The sequence below is a fragment of the Lissotriton helveticus genome, chromosome 10 (genome assembly GCF_964261635.1).
Source record: "Lissotriton helveticus chromosome 10, aLisHel1.1, whole genome shotgun sequence".
In the NCBI taxonomy this organism is placed as follows: Eukaryota; Metazoa; Chordata; class Amphibia; order Caudata; family Salamandridae; genus Lissotriton; species Lissotriton helveticus.
This window is the reverse complement of record NC_136071.1, coordinates 1,105,653,718-1,105,674,761: the sequence shown is the minus strand read 5'-3', so window position 1 is coordinate 1,105,674,761 and position 21,044 is coordinate 1,105,653,718. Positions and strand designations below refer to the sequence as shown.

The window sequence follows — 21,044 nt, the reverse complement described above, 5'->3', positions numbered from 1 at the left end:
GGGAAAATCACTGAAGAAGTGATTAAAGCAGCATATCCTCACATTTTAAAATGTCTTGACCTAACTGTAACAGAGGAGGAAGTTATAACAAACTTTTGTAAAATTCTAACGGTCATTAAGGGCCTTTTGACAAAAACATCAAAGGTAGAAACTCTAAACAAAAAAGGTTGGTTTAACCACAGCTGCACCTCGGCATACACCAAGCTTAAACTGGCCCTGAATAATGAAAATAGAGATCCAAGGACAACTGCCAGACTTAGAAAGGAATACCTCTCTGCTCGAAAGCAGAGAAAAGCCGAATTAAAGCAGACTCTGTGGGATGAGCTACATAAAAGTGCTTTACAGAAAAATAGTGAGGCTTTTTGGCGAGTAGTAAAATCCCCCTTCCTAGCCGATGATAACCTCCCCAAAATAGAAGTAGCCATAGAAGAAGGAGTTTGGGTTTCTCACTTCTCAGAAATTTTTAAGAAACGGACGCTTTCCGAGAGTGAGGAAATAATCCAACCAGCTGTGGACTACCCTATCCAAATAGAATTTGATATGTCTGAAGTCCTTACGGCCATAAATCTAAGTCAAAATGGAAAAGCTCCAGGTCCTGACGGAGTCCCGTTGGACATTTTTAAACACAATACAGACCTGTGGGCACCTATTCTGACCAGGGTCTGTACGGCAGCTGCAAAAAAAGGGCTCCTGGAATCCTGGACCAGGTCTGTTATGGTCCCGATCTTCAAAAAAGGAGACCGTCAGGACCCTGCCTGCCACCGTCCAATCTCGTTGTTGGATTCAGTGGGCAAAGTAGCAGGCAGGGTCATACTTGAGCGCCTCCAACAATGGGCGGAGGATAGGGGGGTACTGTCAGACTTACAATTTGGCTTCCGGGAGGGGTTTGGGACAGTGGAGCAGGCATTAAACCTGTCAATAATCGTAGGGAAATACATTCATGCAAAAAAAGATAAACTTTACATGGTGTATGTCGACCTCTCTGCAGCCTTTGACTGCGTGTCCCATACCAAGCTATGGCTAGTCCTATTACAAATGGGTGTGGAGCCTCCACTATTAGACTTCCTAAGGGAACTATATTCCAAGGCCTCAGCAAGAGTACGTTATGGTGTTGGGGGCGAGTTGACGGTGCCCTTCGGAGTGGAGCGTGGAGTAAGGCAGGGTTGCGTCTTGGCCCCCTTCCTATTCTCCTTCTATACAAACAGCTTGGAGATGGAAATTCTGAGGGGGCCCAAGACCTCCCACAAGTAAAATCACGCCCTATTCCTGCTCTACTCTATGCGGATGACGCTGTCATCCTGGCCCGCACCCCACGTGAGCTGCAAAAAGCGTTATCTAGGTATGCGGATTTCATGGGCAGCCTTGACCTCCACATTAACATCAAGAAGACCTTTGTAATGATGGCAGGTAAAGGGAAAAAAGGGTTCAGAAATATATCCCTTAATGACCAACACCTTGAACTGACGACCCATTACCCCTACTTAGGGATTACAATAGATAACAAACTAAATTGGAAAGCAGCAATTGAGGCCAGAAAACACTCCCTTAAGCGGGCAATAGCTGCATTGATGCCATTTTCACAAAAATTAGGCAAACGATCGCCTGTGGAAATGCTGAACATTTATAATGCAAAATGCCGAGCAGTAGCTTTGTATGGGGCTGGGGTTTGGGGGCACGTCAATGTCACTGCCCTACAGGTGGCAGAAAACTCCTTTCTAAGGTTTCTTTTGGTTGCACCGAGGCGTATTTCTGTATACGCATCTCACATTGAATTAGGCATTCCCCACATTGAGGACCTAGCTAAAATTCAACCTCTCCTACTATGGAGGCGCATCTGGACCTCAGAAAAAAACATGTTAACCAGAGGAATTATGGCGGACTCTATGGCACTAGATTATTCGGGAGACATAAAATGGCTTGCGTACATTAGAAATTTTCTTACAGACTTAGGCCTAGAGGATTATTACACAACACCGGAAAGGATTATTAACATATCCAAGAAGGAGTTAAAAGAAATGGCCCTGAGCCACCTAGATGGATTAAGACTTGCAAGTGAAATAGGGAAACCTTCCGTTCACCATGCAATCACCGTCCATTTTGTCCCTACAATTCAGCCCTACCTAACGCTTGAAATTGGCATTTTTGATCGCTTCCTACTAACTAGATTTAGATTAAATCTTTTCCACCGGTTAGTAGCTTTCCCCATGAGAAACACCTGGGAACAAACGTTAGGCCACTGCCCTTGCGATGATATATCTGTACAGACCACCATACATACCGTACTGTTTTGCAAATACTACCATGCTCATCGCAAAATCTGGCTGGTACCATTGCTGAAATCATGGGACTTAAGACAGTGTCGCCCTGCAATGCTGCGCCTTCAATTTTTGGACTCTGAAATTACTTGTTACCATATGGTTAATTTTTTAAAATGCATTTTTAGACATAGGAATAATCTGTGAGAAAAATTGTTTTAATCATAACAAATTATTATATCGGAAAAAGTTTCGCTTTTTGTAACTGGAAAATAATCTTATTATAAATACTGCTGTATCTCCGATTTTTATCCTAAAATGTATATAAAATGCTTTTATGGATTTCTATCATGAAATGCCGAATAAAGAAATTTACTTACACAAGTTACTTACCTGTATTGGTGGCTCTTCAACACTGGTGTCTTATATAGATTCAGATGTGTGCATCCCAGTCTCCCGGGTGAGCTGCTTGCTCTTTGTTACTGCATGTTTGATTTTACATGCCACACAATCTAAGCATGGAAGTTTCCTAAGGGATGCCATGAATAAAAAGTAAGCTAACTTAATTCCGGAAAAGAGTCCCTCTGGGAATTTCTGTTTAAAGATATCATTTGTTTGTTTAATTTTTACCGGAATATTCACATCTTGATGTTGGGGGAATCTTTAAATAGGATTTGAACCCATAAAAGATAGACATGCTCGATGGAGAACTTCTTTTTAGTTAGGTAACTTATTTTTTTATTCTATATTGGCTAAGTGCTTTGTGAATAAAGAATAGGACAATGTCTTACAGCGTTGCTGCATGGTGTAGGTGTATGTTTTGGTCCTATGTCTTGAAGGCTACTGGTTGAGGAAGGCCATGCAATGAGGTATAGATCGGCTACCTGTCGTGTTTTTTTTTGGGGGGGGGGGCATTTTATTGATTTGACATCTCAGGAGAGAAGTGGCGCATTGAGTGTGGTTTAAGTATAAATTACAATAACACATTGGAATACAGTGAAAAGGCAGTGAAACTATCGCATTACACAAGTCACCAGAACCACAGTCAATATTATAGCAGACAGTGGGCTGATCTTCCTGTTTGTGTGTTGACAGTGTCCACACGTCGGCGTCCCGTACCCCTACCATTAGCCCATGACCTGTCTGTGCAAGGCTCTAGCTGTATCCCTCTGTACTCTGCCCAGTCTTGCCAGATCTTAAAGTGTTTCTTGGGGTAGCTTTGTGACCCCAAGAGGATAGGACTTGGGGATCACGCGTATGCGATGGAGCCTGGCTCTGGTAAAGTACACTCTGTGAAGCACTTTCAGTTGAATTAATCTAAACTGGGAGGCTATAACAGCCTCTCTGGGGGGCCTCTGCCGCCTCTCTCCAACAGTCATAATCTAATTGGCCCAGTTCTCTCTCCAATGCCCTCCACACACCCACCATCATGTCTGGTACATTGCGCAATATCACTTTGTATATAGCCTGTACTGTTAATTTAAATTAGAGAAGGTACCTCTAGCGCTTACTGCTAAGTGCCCAGTGGTTTATACGGTGAGTGTAAAATTTAACGTTTGCAGTTTTTATAGGTTTCTAATGGAGGCATATTGGTTATGGGGAGTAGCATCAAGATTGTAGTGGTATGAGTATCTGTTCCTGTTAATGAATCTTGGAGAAAGTGCCTAGATTGAAGTAACAAATAGCCTCTTATAAATGCCTGTGATCAAAGAAGTGTCATGTGGACACAAAAGGTTAGCCAATAAAAATAGAAAGTAGCAACCCAAAGTAGAGCAAACAGGATTGCTCCTATAACAGACACACTGAACTCCTTCTAGGGGCATACATAGAATTGTCTCTAGATTCATCAAAGTGGCTGGTTTAGAATATGCCTTTTTGTATAGTATTGTTAGTGTATCACCAGAGTGCTCATCACATGAGGTGAAGGTTCTATGGCCTGTTCTAAGGCACAGCAGTAGTATTCAGCAACCCGAAATGTCAGCAGCCAGAGAATGTTGGCAAATGACATTGACAAGCTACAAATATGAGGACATTGCCGATGAAGGAAGGGAAAATAGAATATCCCTTCACCTTGAATTGGCTTTTACATCTGGCTGCTGTAGCACATATCTGAAGCCTTACTTTCATGAGCTGATATCTATTGTGCTCATCAGGAACTGGAATTAATTGTGTCATAAAATATATAGCAGTGCAAACATAGTTAAACAAAGACAGTGTTTGAACCAAGCCAACGGAATACAAAGAAAGAAGCATAGAGTATCGACAAGGTTGAACTCTAACTTCACAAGGTAGAGAACTTGTGATATACGAAGTTGTATCATGAATGTCTTCAAGGTGAATGTACTGCGCTGAATTGCAGAGAATGTACAAGGGACCCAGGCCATTATTTGCTGTACATAGTCTGAAGCACAGGAGAGCGGCATGGTAATGGAATTGCAGACGATATGCAGTGGCCAGAAATAATGAATGACAGCTCCTGCTGGTCAGCTAGTCTCTGGCTGATTTTGTTGGAATCTTTACCAAACCAAACTGTCTTTTTAAGACCAAGTGCACATACTGTATTTTCAAGCTTTCCAAAACGCGTACCTCTTCGGAAGGTTCTTCCTTTCTTACCCATTTCTATTTTTGACTTCGTTGTGGTTGTGTGTGTTCTCTCACTGCTATATTATTGCAATTCTGCCTTTGGGTCCCTGCTTGCTAGGTGTTAGAGTTGCAGCAATTTTAGAAACTGTCCATTCAACTGGGAATGCGGCTCAAGCAAGTTTGATTTTGTAATTTCAGCTTACCTGGCGTCCTCTGCCCCCCAATGAAGTACAGCATCCAGTTTTAGGTCCCTTGTTGGGCCATTGTGTTCTCAAAGAAACTGGCCTTGCCTTTATGACAAACATGGTGGTGGTGTCACACATAGGTCACTTTGAATGACTAATTATTTTCCTGGGCTATTAATATAAATGGATGTGATGCAGTGGCGTGGCATTCAAGATATTGGCCCATCAGCTCTGAAATGCCCTTACTCTGGTACTTTTCTCTTTTGGGACTATTTTTAATATTGGAGGAGCATATAGGCCTTCCTCTTCTGCTAACCCCCTGCTTCTTACCTTACCCTCTCTCTCCCTTGGCTTCTAGTGCTGAGAGGCGTTTAAGGGACATATATTTTATAAATGAGAAGTAAAGGTAAATTAGGTAGAAGCGGATCACTGAAGCACAAGTTACATGTACAGGTAACTGAAGTACTGGAACAAAGGTAAAAAGAAGTAAAGCACTGGAGCATAAGTAATGAAACAGAGAATTAAAGGTGAAGGACTGAGGCAAAAACTGCAAAAGCACAGAAAGGCATGTCTCTACTCCAGGTGGAACATATACTGCTTCAGTCTATGTGTAGGGGAAGCATGATCAAGAAAACTTGGAAATGCAAAGCATGTAACAACAGACTCTGTCTGAAAGCTTAAACAGAATGGCAAGTGCTGGTAGCAGGAGCACTAGAAGCAGGTAATAAACCCTTGCAGAATGATTTAACAGAGCTTGCAAAGAAAGTACAGCAGCATGTTTTGCAAGGATAAAAACACACACAGTGGAAGAACACGATGTTCTGTTTTCTTATTGCTCATGAGAGTTAATTCCAAGGTATGTTCACAAGGAATTTCTACAGCACTGTACACACACTGTGTACTAGGAATATCCCACCTTTATGGCCTGTAACGTGTCAAAACTGATCATTCAAACTTGCCTCCTCCTGCGAAGACCTGGTATTGTAACGCCTGACTCTGCTGAAATTTTTTCGTAGCGCTGACTGCTAACCTGTGATTGTAGCGCCTGACTCTGCCTCTGCAATTAGTATCGTAGCGCTTAAGTGCAGACCTTTTCCCATTTAGTAGCGCTTGACTACACTGTCTCTATTTAAATCATAGTGCCTGCAGTGTTAGTGCTTTTCATAACGCTAGCGCGCACTTCTTGGCTGTGCTTGTTAGAGATACTTGATTTTAAAAGCGCCTCCGTTTCCCCTGCTGCAAAGCTTGTTGTTGTTGCTGCCATTTTGTGTGCAGCCCCTGGCCCTTCCCCCACCTCGCTCCCGCCTCCCGGCTGACCCTCCCACGCTCCGCCCCCCTCCACTCTCCACTTAAGGCAGATGTCCCAACGCGCAGCGTCCACACGCTACGGCCGCGCCGAAGGTGCGCCAAAGGTAAGCCCGTCTACGCCCGTCCGCGCCTGGACCGCGCCCAGCGCCAGACCCCCTGGCCCCCGTTCCACCCACCCCACCCACATTACATACGACGCCTCCACCCTCTTAGCCCTAAACCCCGGCCGCCTCCCCAACTGCGCCCAAGCCGCTCCTGGACACACCCATGGACCCTTCACATGCAACTCCTGCAAGTATGACGGCACCAAGACCTACTCCTCATCCACTAACACCAAACAGAGATCTGACCCCAACCACCTAAAATGCATCCTGCTCAACACCCGCTCGGTCCACAGACACACCATCGACCTTTGGAATCTACTAGACACCACCTCTCCGGACGTCGCCTTCCTAACAGAAACATGGATGAACGCCTCCTCAGCCTCAGACATCACCATTGCCATCCCGGAAGGCTACAAGATCATCCGTAAGGACCGCACAAAGCAAACAGGAGGAGGCATCGCTATCGTCCATAAGAATTCCATCCGCATCTCAACCAGCACAGACGTCAACCTCGCTAGCGCCGAACACCTTCACTTCCAGATCCACACCGACCCCAAAACCACACTCAGAGGCACCCTCCTCTACAGGCCACCAGGACCCCGTGCACAATTCAGCGAAGACATCACTGACTTCATCAGCCCACACGCCCTCCCCTCCGAGGACTACATTCTATTGGGAGACCTCAATTTCCACCTGGAAAAGAGCAACGACAGCAACGCCACCACCCTTCTGGACAATCTCGCCAACCTCGGACTCAAACAACTTGTTAATACCCCCACTCACTACGCAGGTCACACACTCGACCCTATCTTCACCTCCAGCAAACATATCTCCTTCAGTCACACCACAGTTCTCCATTGGACGGACCACAGCTGCGTTCACTTTGTCTACAAAAAGACCACAAGCCACAACCATCCTCAACCTACTCTGCGAAGAAACTGGAACAAAATCACCATCGACCAGATCTCCTCATCACTTCTTCAAAACCCCCCTGCCCACTCCTCAAACGCCAACCAAGCAGCCATTAACTTCACTCAATGGCTAACCAACATCGCTGACAACCTAGCACCTCTGAAAAAACGTCAAATCAAACTAGGCAGCAAAAACGCCCCCTGGTTCAACGATGATCTTAAGAAATCCAAGAAACTCTGTCGCTCCCTTGAGAAGGCCTATAAAATAGACCCAAACACCAGCACCAGGGACGCCTTCAAAAACGCCACCCGCATACACCACCAACTGATCCGGACTGCCAAGAAAGCCGCATTCAAAGACCGACTAGACAACAACGCCCACAACAGCAAGGAATTATTCAACATCGTCAAAGAGTTTACCAACCCCACTGCCAACTCCAACGACATCACTCCCTCTCAAACCCTTTGCGACTCCCTAGCTTCGTTCTTCCACGACAAAATCGCAGACATCCACAACAGCTTCGACAACCAACTCGAAGTCCAACCCACCCAACCTCCTGCCGTACCTTCACCCCCCTCGAACATCCTTAATGACTGGAACCCAATCTCCACTGAGGGCACCATCCGCCTGATGAACTCCATCCACTCAGGATCCCCCACAGACCCATGCCCCCACCACATCTTCAACAAAGCAGACTCCATCATAGCACCACACCTCCGAGACGTCATCAACTGCTCCCTTAACTCCGCCACCTTCCCGGAAAGCTGGAAACACGCCGAACTCAGCGCCCTTCAAAAAAAAAAACACAGAGGACCCCACCGAACTCAAAAACTACCGCCCCATCTCGCTCCTTCCATTCCTGGCCAAAGCCATCGAGAAAGCTGTCAACAACCAGCTCGCCGCCTTCCTCGAAACCAACAAATCCCTCGACTCCTCACAGTCCGGCTTCCGAGCCAAACACAGCACTGAGACCGCACTCATCACTGCAACAGACGACATTCGAACTCTACTGGACAATGGAGACACAGTCGCCCTCATCCTCCTCGACCTCTCCGCAGCCTTCGACACAGTCTGTCATAGCACCCTGTTACAACGCCTCAGAAACATCGGAATCCAAGGAAAAGCACTGGAATGGATCACCTCGTTCCTTGCCGGAAGAACCCAGAGAGTCCTCCTCCCACCATTCAAGTCAGAGGCCACTGAAGTCATTTGCGGCGTGCCACAAGGATCTTCACTCAGCCCCACCCTCTTCAACGTATACATGAGCCCCCTCGCGGCCATCGCATGCCAACACAACCTCAACATCATCTCCTACGCTGATGACACTCAACTGATCCTCTCACTCACCAAAGACCCTAACACCGCCAAAACCAACCTACATGAAGGAATGAAAGAAGTAGCCGAGTGGATGAAGCACAGCCGTCTGAAACTGAATTCGGACAAAACAGAAGTCCTTATCTTAGGTACCTCCCCCTCCGCCTGGGACGACTCTTGGTGGCCAGAGGCCCTTGGAAAAGCACCCATCCCGACGGACCACGCACGGAACCTGGGCGTCATCCTGGACTCCTCACTCTCGATGACCAGACAAGTCAACGCCGTTTCTTCGTCTTGCTTCAACATTCTTCGCATGCTCAAAAAAACATTTCGCTGGATCCCCACCGAAACTAGAAAAACGGTCACCCACGCACTGGTCACAAGCCGCCTGGACTACGGAAACACCCTATACGCCGGTACCACCGCAAAACTTCAGAAAAAACTCCAACGCATCCAGAACGCATCAGCCAGACTCATACTAGACATCCCGCGTATTTTATATATATAATATATATATATATATATATATATATATATATATATATATATATATATATATATATATATATATATATATATATTATTTATATATATATATAACCACATTTCTGGTTACCTGAAAGACCTCCACTGGCTCCCCGTCATTAAGAGGATAACTTTTCGCCTCCTAACCCACGCACACAAAGCACTTTACGATCTTGGACCCGAATGCCTCAACACACGACTTTCCTTCTACACCCCCCCCCCCCCCGCCAGCTACGCTCTTCCAATCAAGCCCTTGCTGCTGTACCTCTCATCAACAAAACCACCATGGGAGGTAGATCCTTCTCCTACCTGGCAGCTAAAACCTGGAACTCACTTCCCATTCACCTTCACCTCACTCAGAACCACCTAGCATTCAGAAAGCAACTTAAAACCTGGATATTCGACAAGTAATTCCCCACCCTTCTTCAAGCGCCTTGAGACCCTCTGGGTATGTAGCGCGCTATATAAATTCTTTGACTTGACTTGACTTGACATCATTCGGAAGAGAGCCTAGTGAAGAAATGTAGCCCAATCGATTGTGCCCAAGGATCTTCTCAGTGGTATAGACTTAGATGCTGAATGTTTAAGTGTCAAGTCTGTCTAAATGTTATGTCATTTTAATGACAGAACTTCTACTTGGTCACCAGCATACTACAAATATTTAATGTAAATGTTTGAAAATAGTATACCTCACATTCGAGATATGGTAGTAACGTTTCTAATTTTTAAGACTAACATTAAGAGGCCACATAATAAAGTTGATGGCGAGTAACCATATCACATAATGCTTACTTAAGTTAAATAGTTTTGATGTACTATTGATTGTGTTGGCATTTGACTAGTTATTGAAAGTGATTTACAAAATCATCCATGGAACTATTTTTTAAGACCCAATTGGAAATTACTATTTTTCTTTCTTTGAGCATCTACTGAGATCAGCAGGGAGTCAGGCGCATCCTGCAAAGCTAATTTAAAACGGTAATGCTTTGCAATTAAATCTTTGGAAACTAATCATTTGTGAGCTGTAACGCTGTAGTATGAAGACAGTTTACTTACATTAAGTTGATGTTTTCTTTATCTAAGCAGGAAGAAGACCCGGGCCCTCTTGCTGACGTTGTAATTTGTGTCAGTAAAAAGCTAAGCAAGAAGCAGGGTGAGCTGAATGGTATTGCAGCCTCTCTTGGAGCAGATTACAGGTACTAAACACTGAGATTGATTTTGGGTACTGTACTTGTTGCATTGAATTCTAACAGAAGTAAAATTAACATGTTATTGAAAAGCGTATGATGTACTTGGTTTGTTTCAAATAACCTACAACTTTCAATTCTATTTACCATTCATTGTAAATGTAAACATAACTTTATAGATCCTGAAACTGGTTGCTAAACAACTTGGATTATTAGGTTACAGACTTATACTAACAAATTAATACTAATCAAATATGGGCATATTGTTTTTATGTGGTTTACAATCGACACAAATCATTTCTCTGAGTTACAGTTCACGCTTAACTCAATTGCTGTTAACCCCTCGGCTGCGCCGCTGATTTTGCGGAAGTGCGGCAGTTTCTCAAAACGGGCGGGGCCGTGTCGGCCATTGGCCGACGGCAGCACCAGCGAGGTAGTGCTGTCGTCGGCCAATGGCCGACGGCAGCATGGAAGGGGTTAAAGAAGTACAATAAAACAGCGTGTTTCCTATTGGCACTGTGTGATGGCAACTCTTTCAAATGTCCTTGATACTCTTTCATCCACCAAAAGTGTTTCATTCTGTATCCAATCTAGGATTTCACACCAGAGAGATAAATCCTAACGTGTACAGTAGTTTTACTCATAAATGGTACATTATGTGATTTTCTTAATAATAACCTGTTGGACCACCTGGTGTTTAGCACTTCCCAGTTGGTCTAAAATGATGTATGTAACAGTATGTGGCATAGTGAAGTCATAATATATATATAGTTTTCTCAGTCCTATCTTCATGAACATAACTGCTCTATTTAGATACTGGCAGTATTCATTACACTGTGTCCTACCCTCCTTTTCACAGCACATAAATTGAGTGTGAGCCATGTAAAAACAGTCCCTTATTTTATCCCATTTATATAGACAAAACATATTAGCCTCACCCCTTTACCACAAGAACATGGATACCGGAGCATTTATCCTCGGTTCTAGTGTACAGGACCACAGTGGTCGAAGTCAGACCCCACAGTAGGAAGGTAGAAAGGGATACTAGGACTCTAATGAGTAGAATAGGACTCAGTGTAATGAATGTTAACTCTAGTAGTCAGAACATTACCTTGTCCATGCCAGTCTTGCATTATTGCGATATATCAAGCAGCGGAAAGTCTTCAACTGACCATCTTTGGCAGTTGACCCCAATTCATGATCTCTGCGAGTCTTCTGGTTGCAGAAAATTATTTAGGTAGGGCAGTGACACTCTATGAAAGAAAAAAGTACATTTGGAATAACAGGAAACCTTTATTTGAAATCCACAGCGCTGTGGCAACAGAAGTTCAAAAAAGCGCTATGAACTTTTCACAATTCACAAGTATGCAGGTAGGAAAATAAACAAAGACATGCTGCAAAGTTGCAAGCATGTCTAAAAAGCCAGCGCTCTACAGGAAACACCAAGAACAAGACTCTTCTTTGATGTTTACATTTGACAAGCAATATGATACATTTGATCACAAACCTGCAGGACTGATGTTTGACAAACAGTACGGATTAATATTGGAAAAAGGAATAGCGGGCCATATGTGCAAAGCTTCATACTAGTCGCAAACTCTCAGGTTTGCTAAATCAGAGGATTTGCTACTTAGTATACTGAATCCTTCTAGTGATTTGCAAAACTTTTTCCGAATCACTAATGGGTTTATAAAGGATTATGTATTCACATAATCTGTTATGTTATGTTATGTTAACACTGGAAATTGGCTTAAACTTTGGAGTACCTGACAATATCCTAACGGCTGCGTTCTGTATCTGTTGCAGCCTATTCAACACATTTTCTTGGGCATTAATTAACAGGCCGTTACAGTAATCAACTCTTGACATAACTAGAGCACTGATGAGTTTTTCCAGCACTCATTGGGAGATAAGGTAGCAATTTTTTTATCATCCTTAGAACGTAGAAGGACGAAGAAGCCACCACATTGACATGCTGTATAAAAGTGAGGCTCTCGTCAAAAGAGACGCCTACGTTTCTGGCCTTCTTAACAGGGGTAGGGAGTAATCCTAATTCCTCTGGAGACCATCTTGGGGTTAGGTTACCAAAAACCATTACCTCGGTTTTGTCTGAATTTAATTTAAGGCAATTGCTTGCCATCCATGAACTGATGGCCAGAATGCCATCATGAAAGCTAGCCGCCACTGCCTCCCCGTCTTTATGCATCGCTAGCACAAGTTGTGTGTCGTCAGCGTAGGACGTGAGGCCCATTCCAAAAGTCTTGATTACTCGTGCTAAGTCTGTCACATATATATTAAACAGGGTCGGACTCAGCGACGATCCCTGCGGAACACCACAGGGAAGAGAAAAGACTGATGAGTTATAGTCGCCCATGCTGACTGACTGAGTCCGTTTGGAGTCTGTGTATCAATTGTTTGCATCCAGAATTCCAGTCACAAGCCATTGACAATGGTCTGACTCCCAAGTTGGGGTGGGAACTGATTCTCAAAGGGGAAGCAGTTACATTTGGATACCTTCCCCTATGAGAATCATGTTAGAAACGTCAAGGGGAGTAGGCTGTGGTCCACGGGACCACTTTTTGCTCTCACTGCAGTTTTAGCAGCCCTGTTTCCTTTAAGAAATTCAGCTGCTTTAAAAAAGAAAAAGAAAAATAAGTTAAAAAAAAAATACTTTCACAGACATGGTGGTATTATGTATGTCCCTTCCAGGCAACCATCCTGTAAAGGGTGGCAATCAGAGAGAGTCGTAATTTACGACCTGTTTAATGACTGGTAATTAACCAGGTCATTCTGCTACCCCCTCTGAATTCGTACTTTGCAAATGATCTATTATCCATTAGTATATTGGTTGGTTCACAAAAGAAATTACTGTTTGAAAAAATGTTTATGCTAATTTTCTACCAGTACAATAGTATGTCTGGGCCTTGTTTCTTAGAAGTTCATACAAAGAAAATCCAATTGCCATTCGTTGGAAGTGTGTCCACATTTTTCTCCTGATTGAACTTCTTAAGCTCTCTTATCTGCCGTAACCAAGAGTACGCCCTTGGTTACATTTCTATTGACTGTTTCAGTAAGGCTATTACAGTAAGGAGCATATAAAGGAGTATTTTTATTGCTCAATAATATTCTTAGGATATAATTCTCTAATTTTTCAAGACCTAAATTGAACACCATTATCAGTGCTGCTACAAGCTGAAAAGTCCTATCTGAGCAGTTCCTAAGAAACTCCACAACTACCTCAGTTAGTTGATCCTTAATCAGAGAAGTCAGACTATGGTAAGAGCAGAGGTGATGCCATGGCCCTTCAGGGAAGGATTCTGAAATCAACTGTGTTTTGAGAATTTTATAAGATTAATCAGATTTGGAACAATCAAATTATGCCTTGACAAAACAAAAGACCATCTCAACTAGGTACAGTGACAAAAAAACGATCTTATTAATTGTATTGTTTGTCTCTGTAGGAAGCCAGGCTTCTTTGCGGATTTCGCCCCACTTTTTGCCCCCATTTGAACCACCAGATGCTGTTCTTTTGATTCCGACAGTGCACTGAAGTCTGCTAACCAGGCTTCGGTGGCAGCAGTCTTCCCTTAAAAGCAAAATGTCTAATTGTAACCCAATGGCAAGGACTTTAGCACCCTTGTAAGTCGATAGTAAATGGTACCCCTGGTACCTAGCATGAGTACTAAAGAGGGTCCCTAAGGGCTGCAGCATGTCTTAAGCCACCGTAAAGGCACAATACAAAAATCACATGCAGACTGCCACTGCAGAATGGGTGAAAGAGTGCAGCCCTCCTGAAAACACAACATTGCACACTGCCTGTGTGCATTGCCCATACACTGCATGTACTATATGTAAGTTACCCCTTAAGAGCCTAAGGCAGGGTGCATCAAATTACATGTGAGGACATATCTGTTTTAGCGGACATATCTGCAGGAGCGGATATACCCCTGTGAAGTCTAGTTCTATTACTAGATATTGTAAGTGAACACAGAAGCCATCTTAAGTATATGTACTGGCCACTGGTCATTATGAGTTACCCAGTACATAATGGCTTTCCTGAAAATAATAGTGTTTTGTATCAAACAACTTGTTTTAATAAATTAACACTGATGCCAGTGTTGGATTTATTATGACATGCACCCAGATAGCACCTTAGAGGTGCCCCCTGAAAACCTGCCAGTCCTCTAGTGTGCTAGCCGACTGGTATCGACCTGCCTGCCACCACAGACAAGTTTCTGACTTCCTGGAGGTGAGAGCCCGGACAAGACAAGAACGGTGCCTGCTCCTGAGAAAGGTGTTCACAACTCCTCCAGCAGGATGGCTAGGGAATCAGCATAGCAATGCCAGAGGCTTCAAAGCCTCTGCCATCTTTGATATGCCGTCCGGCTTTCCCCAGACCTGGGAGATATCTTCCACTGCCCTGGGGCCCATTTTGCACCAGAGCAGGCAGGAAAATTAGCTAGTCAGGAGGCATACCACATTCACAGGCTGAGCACACCCCTAAGGTGGGCAGCCTGAAGTGGACCATCAAAGAAGGGTTTCACCGTCTTGTTTTTGGTGAAACTAGGAACTCTGGTACAGGGTTGTGCCCACTGCCCAGAGGAAGTGGTTATATAGGGGGCGTAGTGACCCCAAAAGTAAGTTGCCCAATAGCTACTACCCATCACTCCTCTCAGCTCTCCTAAATTCGGTATTTAGGTGACCCCCCTGACACCAGGAACGCGCACTCTCCTGGCAAAACAAGGACAAAGAGCAGAAGAAGCAAGTACTGTGGACTGCTGCTGGACTTTGCCGCCAAATCCTGCCTGTCTGCTGCTCCTGTCGCTACAACCCGACTCGTCCTGCAGCTATGAATCCTCCAAAAGTCGCGAAGGACCTCCAGCACTTTGCCAAGCTGTCCGCTTCTCCCTTGGATTGGACAGACCACTTCCCTGCACCCTGTAGGCACCGACTGCAACATCCGGTTCACCGTTCTGCTGACCACCATGTTCACCGATGCAGCATCCACCAAGGAGGAGGTCACCATGCTCCAGTAGGCCGGATCCGTCTCCCTACCAAGTGTGAAGGTACTGGACCCCTTACACCAACTAAAGTGTGTTTGAAGTCCATTAAGGAGTTCAACACCTAAACAACTGACCAGCGGGCGAGGGACGTCACCATCACAAAGGCCTGTATATAGTATGTTTTTTTCTCCATACAAAAGCATTGCAGCGTAAAAATGCATTTGTGCTACTAGTCTAATTACCTGTAAAATTTGATATTTAAAAAAGTTCTTACCCAATTACAAAGTTCTTGGTTTTAAAATATACATAAAATACTTATTTTTCTAAATTGGTCTTGTTTCTTCTTGAGTGTGTGTCTCATATATTGACTGTGTGTAAAACAAATCTTTAACATTACCCTCTGTTAAGCCTAAATTGCTCACCCACACTTCCACAAAAGAGAGCATTTGGGATTATTAAATCTGAAAGAAACACGTTAGTGTTAGATTCCTTACCTTAGAATACCCCCAGGCGTCAGACTGGAGCCGTCAGCAGTACCCCTGCGCGTTGGTAGGCGTCGTCTGTGGCTCCGCATCCGTCGTCGGCGTCGTGATCGCCGGGATGACGCCGCTGGAGTACTTAGACGCCGCCCTCGCCTGCTGACGTCCGTTCTTCTTTTTTCCGCGCCAGCAAGCACAGATCTGGGAAGAGGGTACCCTTAGTCATTTTTAGGTTTCGCCTCGCCGAAAGCTGCGTAGCAGACTTTCGCGCAAGGCGAAAACTTTTGTTTTGCAGTATGTGGGCTTGTCCCGCCTCTGTTTTCCATTGGCTAGCTCCATAAATGGAGGCTAGCCATTGGAAAACAGAGGCGTCGTCATTCACCGAGGCGACTCGTGGGCGTTCCTGAGAATTTTTCTCATCCAGCCCCTTTTAGGACGTCAGTGCGGCGGTGGGCGGGGTTTATTTTTTTGTCGTCCATGTTCATTCCGCGGCCGACCGCCGCCGGAGGAAGTCCAGGTCCAGGTGAGTGGCCGTTCCCGCCGCCCCCCCCCATCCCGCTGTCCGTGTGCCCGTTCCCGCAGCCCCCCCTCCCGCTGTCCGTGTGCCCGTTCCCGCCGCCCCCCCCCCTCCCGCTGTATAAGGATTAAAATACCCCCTTCGGTACATGTAAGGGATATTGCAAGTCACTACAGATTTGCAGGACCTTACAGAGGTGTTCACCCTGCGGCTGTGTGCCTCTGTATCATCACCCATTTCCTTGGCAGCTTAGAGTATCCTTGTAATGTACAGTTTGGGTACTTTGTACCGTAAGTCATTACCCAGCCTTCAGAATGAGATGGAAAAACAACAGAAAAGACTCCCAAAGAAAGAGACCCTCCAGGAGAAAGGATGATGAGCTTGTGATTGGCAGTGTGAACTATCCCATCCAGTGGATGAAAGCGCACGCTGGAGGGAGGGAGAGCGCGCGCTGGAGGGAGGGCGGGCGCGAGCCGCATTCCGGTGCACATGAGCGAACCTGTGAAGAAAGAGCAGAGCTGGGATTCCTGGGTTTGAGAATCGCGTGTGAACCTTTCAGCTTGAATCTGATCACCTGCCTGATCCAAGCCCCGCCCCTGGGTGAAGCTGCAGCTGGGGAGTAGTAAAGCGTACTTTAGTGCGATCTTCAAAGATGGAAGGCATTTAATGGCTTGTAAAGGTACTTCTGTTAGTTTACAGAGTGTTTTACGGCGCCTACATGCTGCCGCGGTAATTTGTGGCGCTTCACAAACCTGCCAATTTAGATCAAGTAAATCTGATGCTAGAAAACACCTTGAGGCACTGTAAACATATAGTGTAAATAAATAATAGAATTAGAACTCCTGCTTTAAAGAGGTCTTTAGACCAAGATCATTCAAGCAAACCTCCAGGAACGTACAATTTGCCTTTTAACTACTTGGAAACGTTCCGCATTAAAAAGGTGTAAAACGTATGGTTGAAATGTATCGTAAATCATTTAACTCAAATAGGAAATAATGTTGTGATGCTTCCTTTCCCTCCCTTCTCTCTCCCCCCACGCGCCATAGCTCCTTACACCCCCCCCCCATCCCCGCGGTTTTAACTGCATGAAAGAAAACCGTACTTCCCGGAATTCATTTTTTGTCTCCTGCCAGGTAGTGCCCACTCGTGTTGCCCCTGTGCAGGGTGCCAGCACTCTCCCTGTCACTGCCCTGCCCCCTCTAGACTCTTCCCACTTCTGACCCTGTCATCACCATTCCCTTGGCCGCATTGCTGTGATGTGCTGCGCCTGTCATACGTCCTCACTCTGCTTTTATTCTAAAATGTAATTTACATTGTCCATTTATTGATGTGTTTCCTGTGAGGCCTAAATGCATTTTTTTTTTAGTTAAATATTTTACATTGCAAACTCGTTTTTAGGTCTGACCTACATCTTGCTAGCCCGTCTAATATGTTATGTTATGTTATGTTATGTTATTTATTCATTTTTATAGCGCACGGCTACTCAAAAAGAGTGTCCCGGCGCTTTTCTTGGAGAAAGGCAAACAAGCTGTAACATAATAACATAACACCAAATGAAAGACTAAAAGAACAGTAAGCCAGGAGTTCAAGAGAGAGCGGCTACTGAGTAAAAAGCCACGTTTTAAGGCCTTTCCTAAAAGCCAGCAAGCTAGTGGCTCCCCGCAGGGCCAGCGGCAAGGAGTTCCATAGCTGAGATGCCAGCAATCCAAAAGAGCGCCCGCCAAGGCGCGCTTTCTTTACCCGAGGGACAACAGCAAGGTGCAGGGCTTCTGACCTCAGAGACCTGGTCGGATGATAGAAGACCAGTCTCTTTTGGAGGTACTTAGCTCCCCCCTTGTGAAGAGCTTTATAGACCAAGGTAAGAGCCTTAAAGGCGATCCTCTTGCGGATGGGCAGCCAATGTAACGTTGCCAGCAAGCCCGAGGCACTGGAGCGCCTACTAAGGCCGAAGATTGCCCTGGCCGCGGCGTTCTGCACCACTTGAAGGCGCTGCAGCAAGTACTCTGGAAGGCCCAGGTAGAGAATGTTGGAATAATCCAACCTGGACCCAATCAGAGCCTGAACTGTCAGCGTCCTATGTTCCACGGATAACAAAGGAAGGAACCTCCGCAGCATCCTGAGGATGCCAAAGCACATACCCGACACCCCCAGGATCTGAGATTTCAGGGTTAACCTGTTATCCAACTTCACCCCTAAATTCTTTGCAACCTGAGAGGAGCAGGATGGAGGGAACATATCCCGTGGCCACCAAGTCTGCCAGTCAGGTTCGATGTCACACCCAAAGAAAAGTACTTCGGACTTGTCGGAATTGCACTTAAGGCTGTTTAGATGGAACCAATGAAAAACAGCCCCAAGGCAATCCCGAATACTCTCCCCATCAAAGTCGCCTCCTCTCGTACAAGAGAAGAGGAGCTGGGTGTCATCCGCATAAGATACGATCTGGGCACCATGCGACTCCACCAGTGCCGCCAACGGGGTCATAATGATGTTAAAGAGGGTCGGGCTCAAAATAGAGCCCTGAGGGACCCCGACTCCCAGAGGCGGCATCACGGCGGAATCAGGCGGGGCCCAGATCGTTTGCCGGCGGTCGGCAAGAAAGGAGGAAAACCAGTCGAACACCGTCCCCCGTATGCCTATCTCGCGAAGTCTTGCGAGAAGACCATCATGGGGAACGGTGTCGAAAGCCGCCGACAGGTCTAACATCACCAGCATGACTTTGCCCCCAGAGTCCAGAACCCCCTTAATGGTTTCCGAAACCTCCAGGAGCGCAGTCTCCGTGCTAAGATGGGGACGAAAGCCCGATTGGGTGGCGTGCAAGATCTCATTAGATTCAAGGAAATTGGAAAGCACGCCTTGAACGTGCTTTTCCAGAATCTTCATGAGGGCCGGCAGCAGGGAGATGGGCCTATAATTGACTGGGGCCTTCGGGTCTAGGCCAGATTTTTTAAGCAAGGGAATCACCATCGCCTGCTTCCAGGTTTGCGGGACCTCACCTAGCCTCAACGAAAGATTCAAAAGCGGATTAGCCAACGGGTTGATCACATCCGCGACTTTCGCTAGAAATTTAGCCGGGCATGGGTCAAGGGGAGAACCCGATTTTAAATTGCCCATTAGAGCCAGGGAGTCCGGAGCAGAGATTGGAGGAAACACACTCAACGTCGCCCTAGGCCCCGCCTGTGGCAGTGTGATGATGTCACGTTCAATTTGACCCACAGACGTTGGTACCAGGAATGACTCCTGGATGCGTTGGATTTTGCTCGTAAAGAAGTCAGCAAGATCCGCAGCCCAGGTACCAGATGGTTTTTGGTCCGAAGTGTTCGACCAAGGTGAGGTGAATTCTCTCACGATGGAGAATATCTCCTTGCAGGAGTTGGAAGCAGCGTCAATTCTCCTGGCTAGATACGCTTTTTTTTCCAGGCGAATGTCCCGGTGATAAGCCTTTACCACGGTTTTATAGGTCAGCTTGGCAACAGTGTCATATTGTGCCCGCCAAGCTCTTTCGGCTACCTTGCACTGCTGCCGCGTAGCCGACAGTGCAGCGGTAAACCAAGGCGCGGAGACCCGTTTCGGTGTCGGGCGAGATGTTACTTCCGGGGCAAGATCGTTTAGCCTGTCCAAAAACCAGTCCTGCATGGTCTGCAAATCCCTGTCTAGATCGCCTGAAAGGAGACAGGGATAGGCCACAGCTGCTTGCGCCAGCATCTCTGGGGTTACTTGATGGAATGCCCTATGGACACGACCCTGTTGATGTGCCGGGGTAGGCACTGACTTACCTATGCCCTTGATCACAAATTTGGCAAGGAAGTGGTCTGACCAAAGGACAGGAGTAACCTCTATACCCTCAAGAGGTACAGACGAGAAAACTTGGTCAAGGGTGTGCCCCTTCTCATGCGTAGGCTCCCGAAGGTAAGGGATAAGTCCCAGAGGGGTTAGCGCCTCAGAGAGTTTGGTAGCAGCCGGATCGGATGGATCATCCAACCGAAAGTTGAGATCGCCAGCCACGACGAAATGTTCAGCTTTCAGGGCCAACTCAACCAGCACCAAATCCAGATCTTCAAAGAAGGTGCCGGGTGCACCAGGTGGCCTGTATATGAGCAGTCCCTTAAAGGATTGGTGGGGCGATAGAGTGATAGAGAAGGCTAGGGTCTCAGAGCCTCGAATGTCAATAGCTGGCAGGATCGCACAGGGGGTTCCTTTCCGGACCACTAACGCCACTCCACCCCCCCTTCCCTTGGCTCTATCCTTTCTGAAGATGTTATAATCAGGCGGGATTGCCATAGCAACGTCAGGGTTAGAAGAGTCGGTCCACCATGTCTCAGTAAGCATGAGGCATAGTGGCTTCTCTATGTCGAGAAGCTCATAGATGTCCTGCGCATGTTTGCATGCTGACCTGGTGTTTAATAGCATGCATCCGAAGCCCATCCTGAAGGTGTCATTGCTCGACCGTAAGGTGAGCGAGCGGGTCGGGTACCAGCCACAACCCGGGCAACGGGACTTCCCATGATATCGACCGGGAAAAACAGTGCGACAGCCAGAGACATGAGGATGGAAAGTGCGAAGTTCGCTAGGGGAATAGCGCAAAACGGGGGTCCCAGGGGGACACATCCCTGATGGTAGAGTCCCACCCGCCGCTCCGCCCGCCTCCGGGACGCTGACGGGCGCAGACGGGCAG

At 46.2% G+C, this 21,044-nt stretch overlaps 1 protein-coding gene across 5 annotated transcripts in view; it reads left to right on the top strand.

The window, feature by feature from the left end:
• Nucleotides 1-21,044, top strand: part of TOPBP1 (DNA topoisomerase II binding protein 1) — a 303,450-nt gene that overhangs the window by 165,970 nt on the left and 116,436 nt on the right. For 3 of the 5 annotated variants that reach the window (XM_078663859.1, XM_078663861.1, XM_078663860.1), the window contains exon 16: nt 10,270-10,382. In XM_078663859.1, the coding sequence (XP_078519985.1) occupies nt 10,270-10,382 (113 nt within the window). The remainder of the gene's footprint in view (nt 1-10,269; nt 10,383-21,044) is intronic. The other 2 variants (XM_078663862.1, XM_078663863.1) reach the window with 1 other exon arrangement.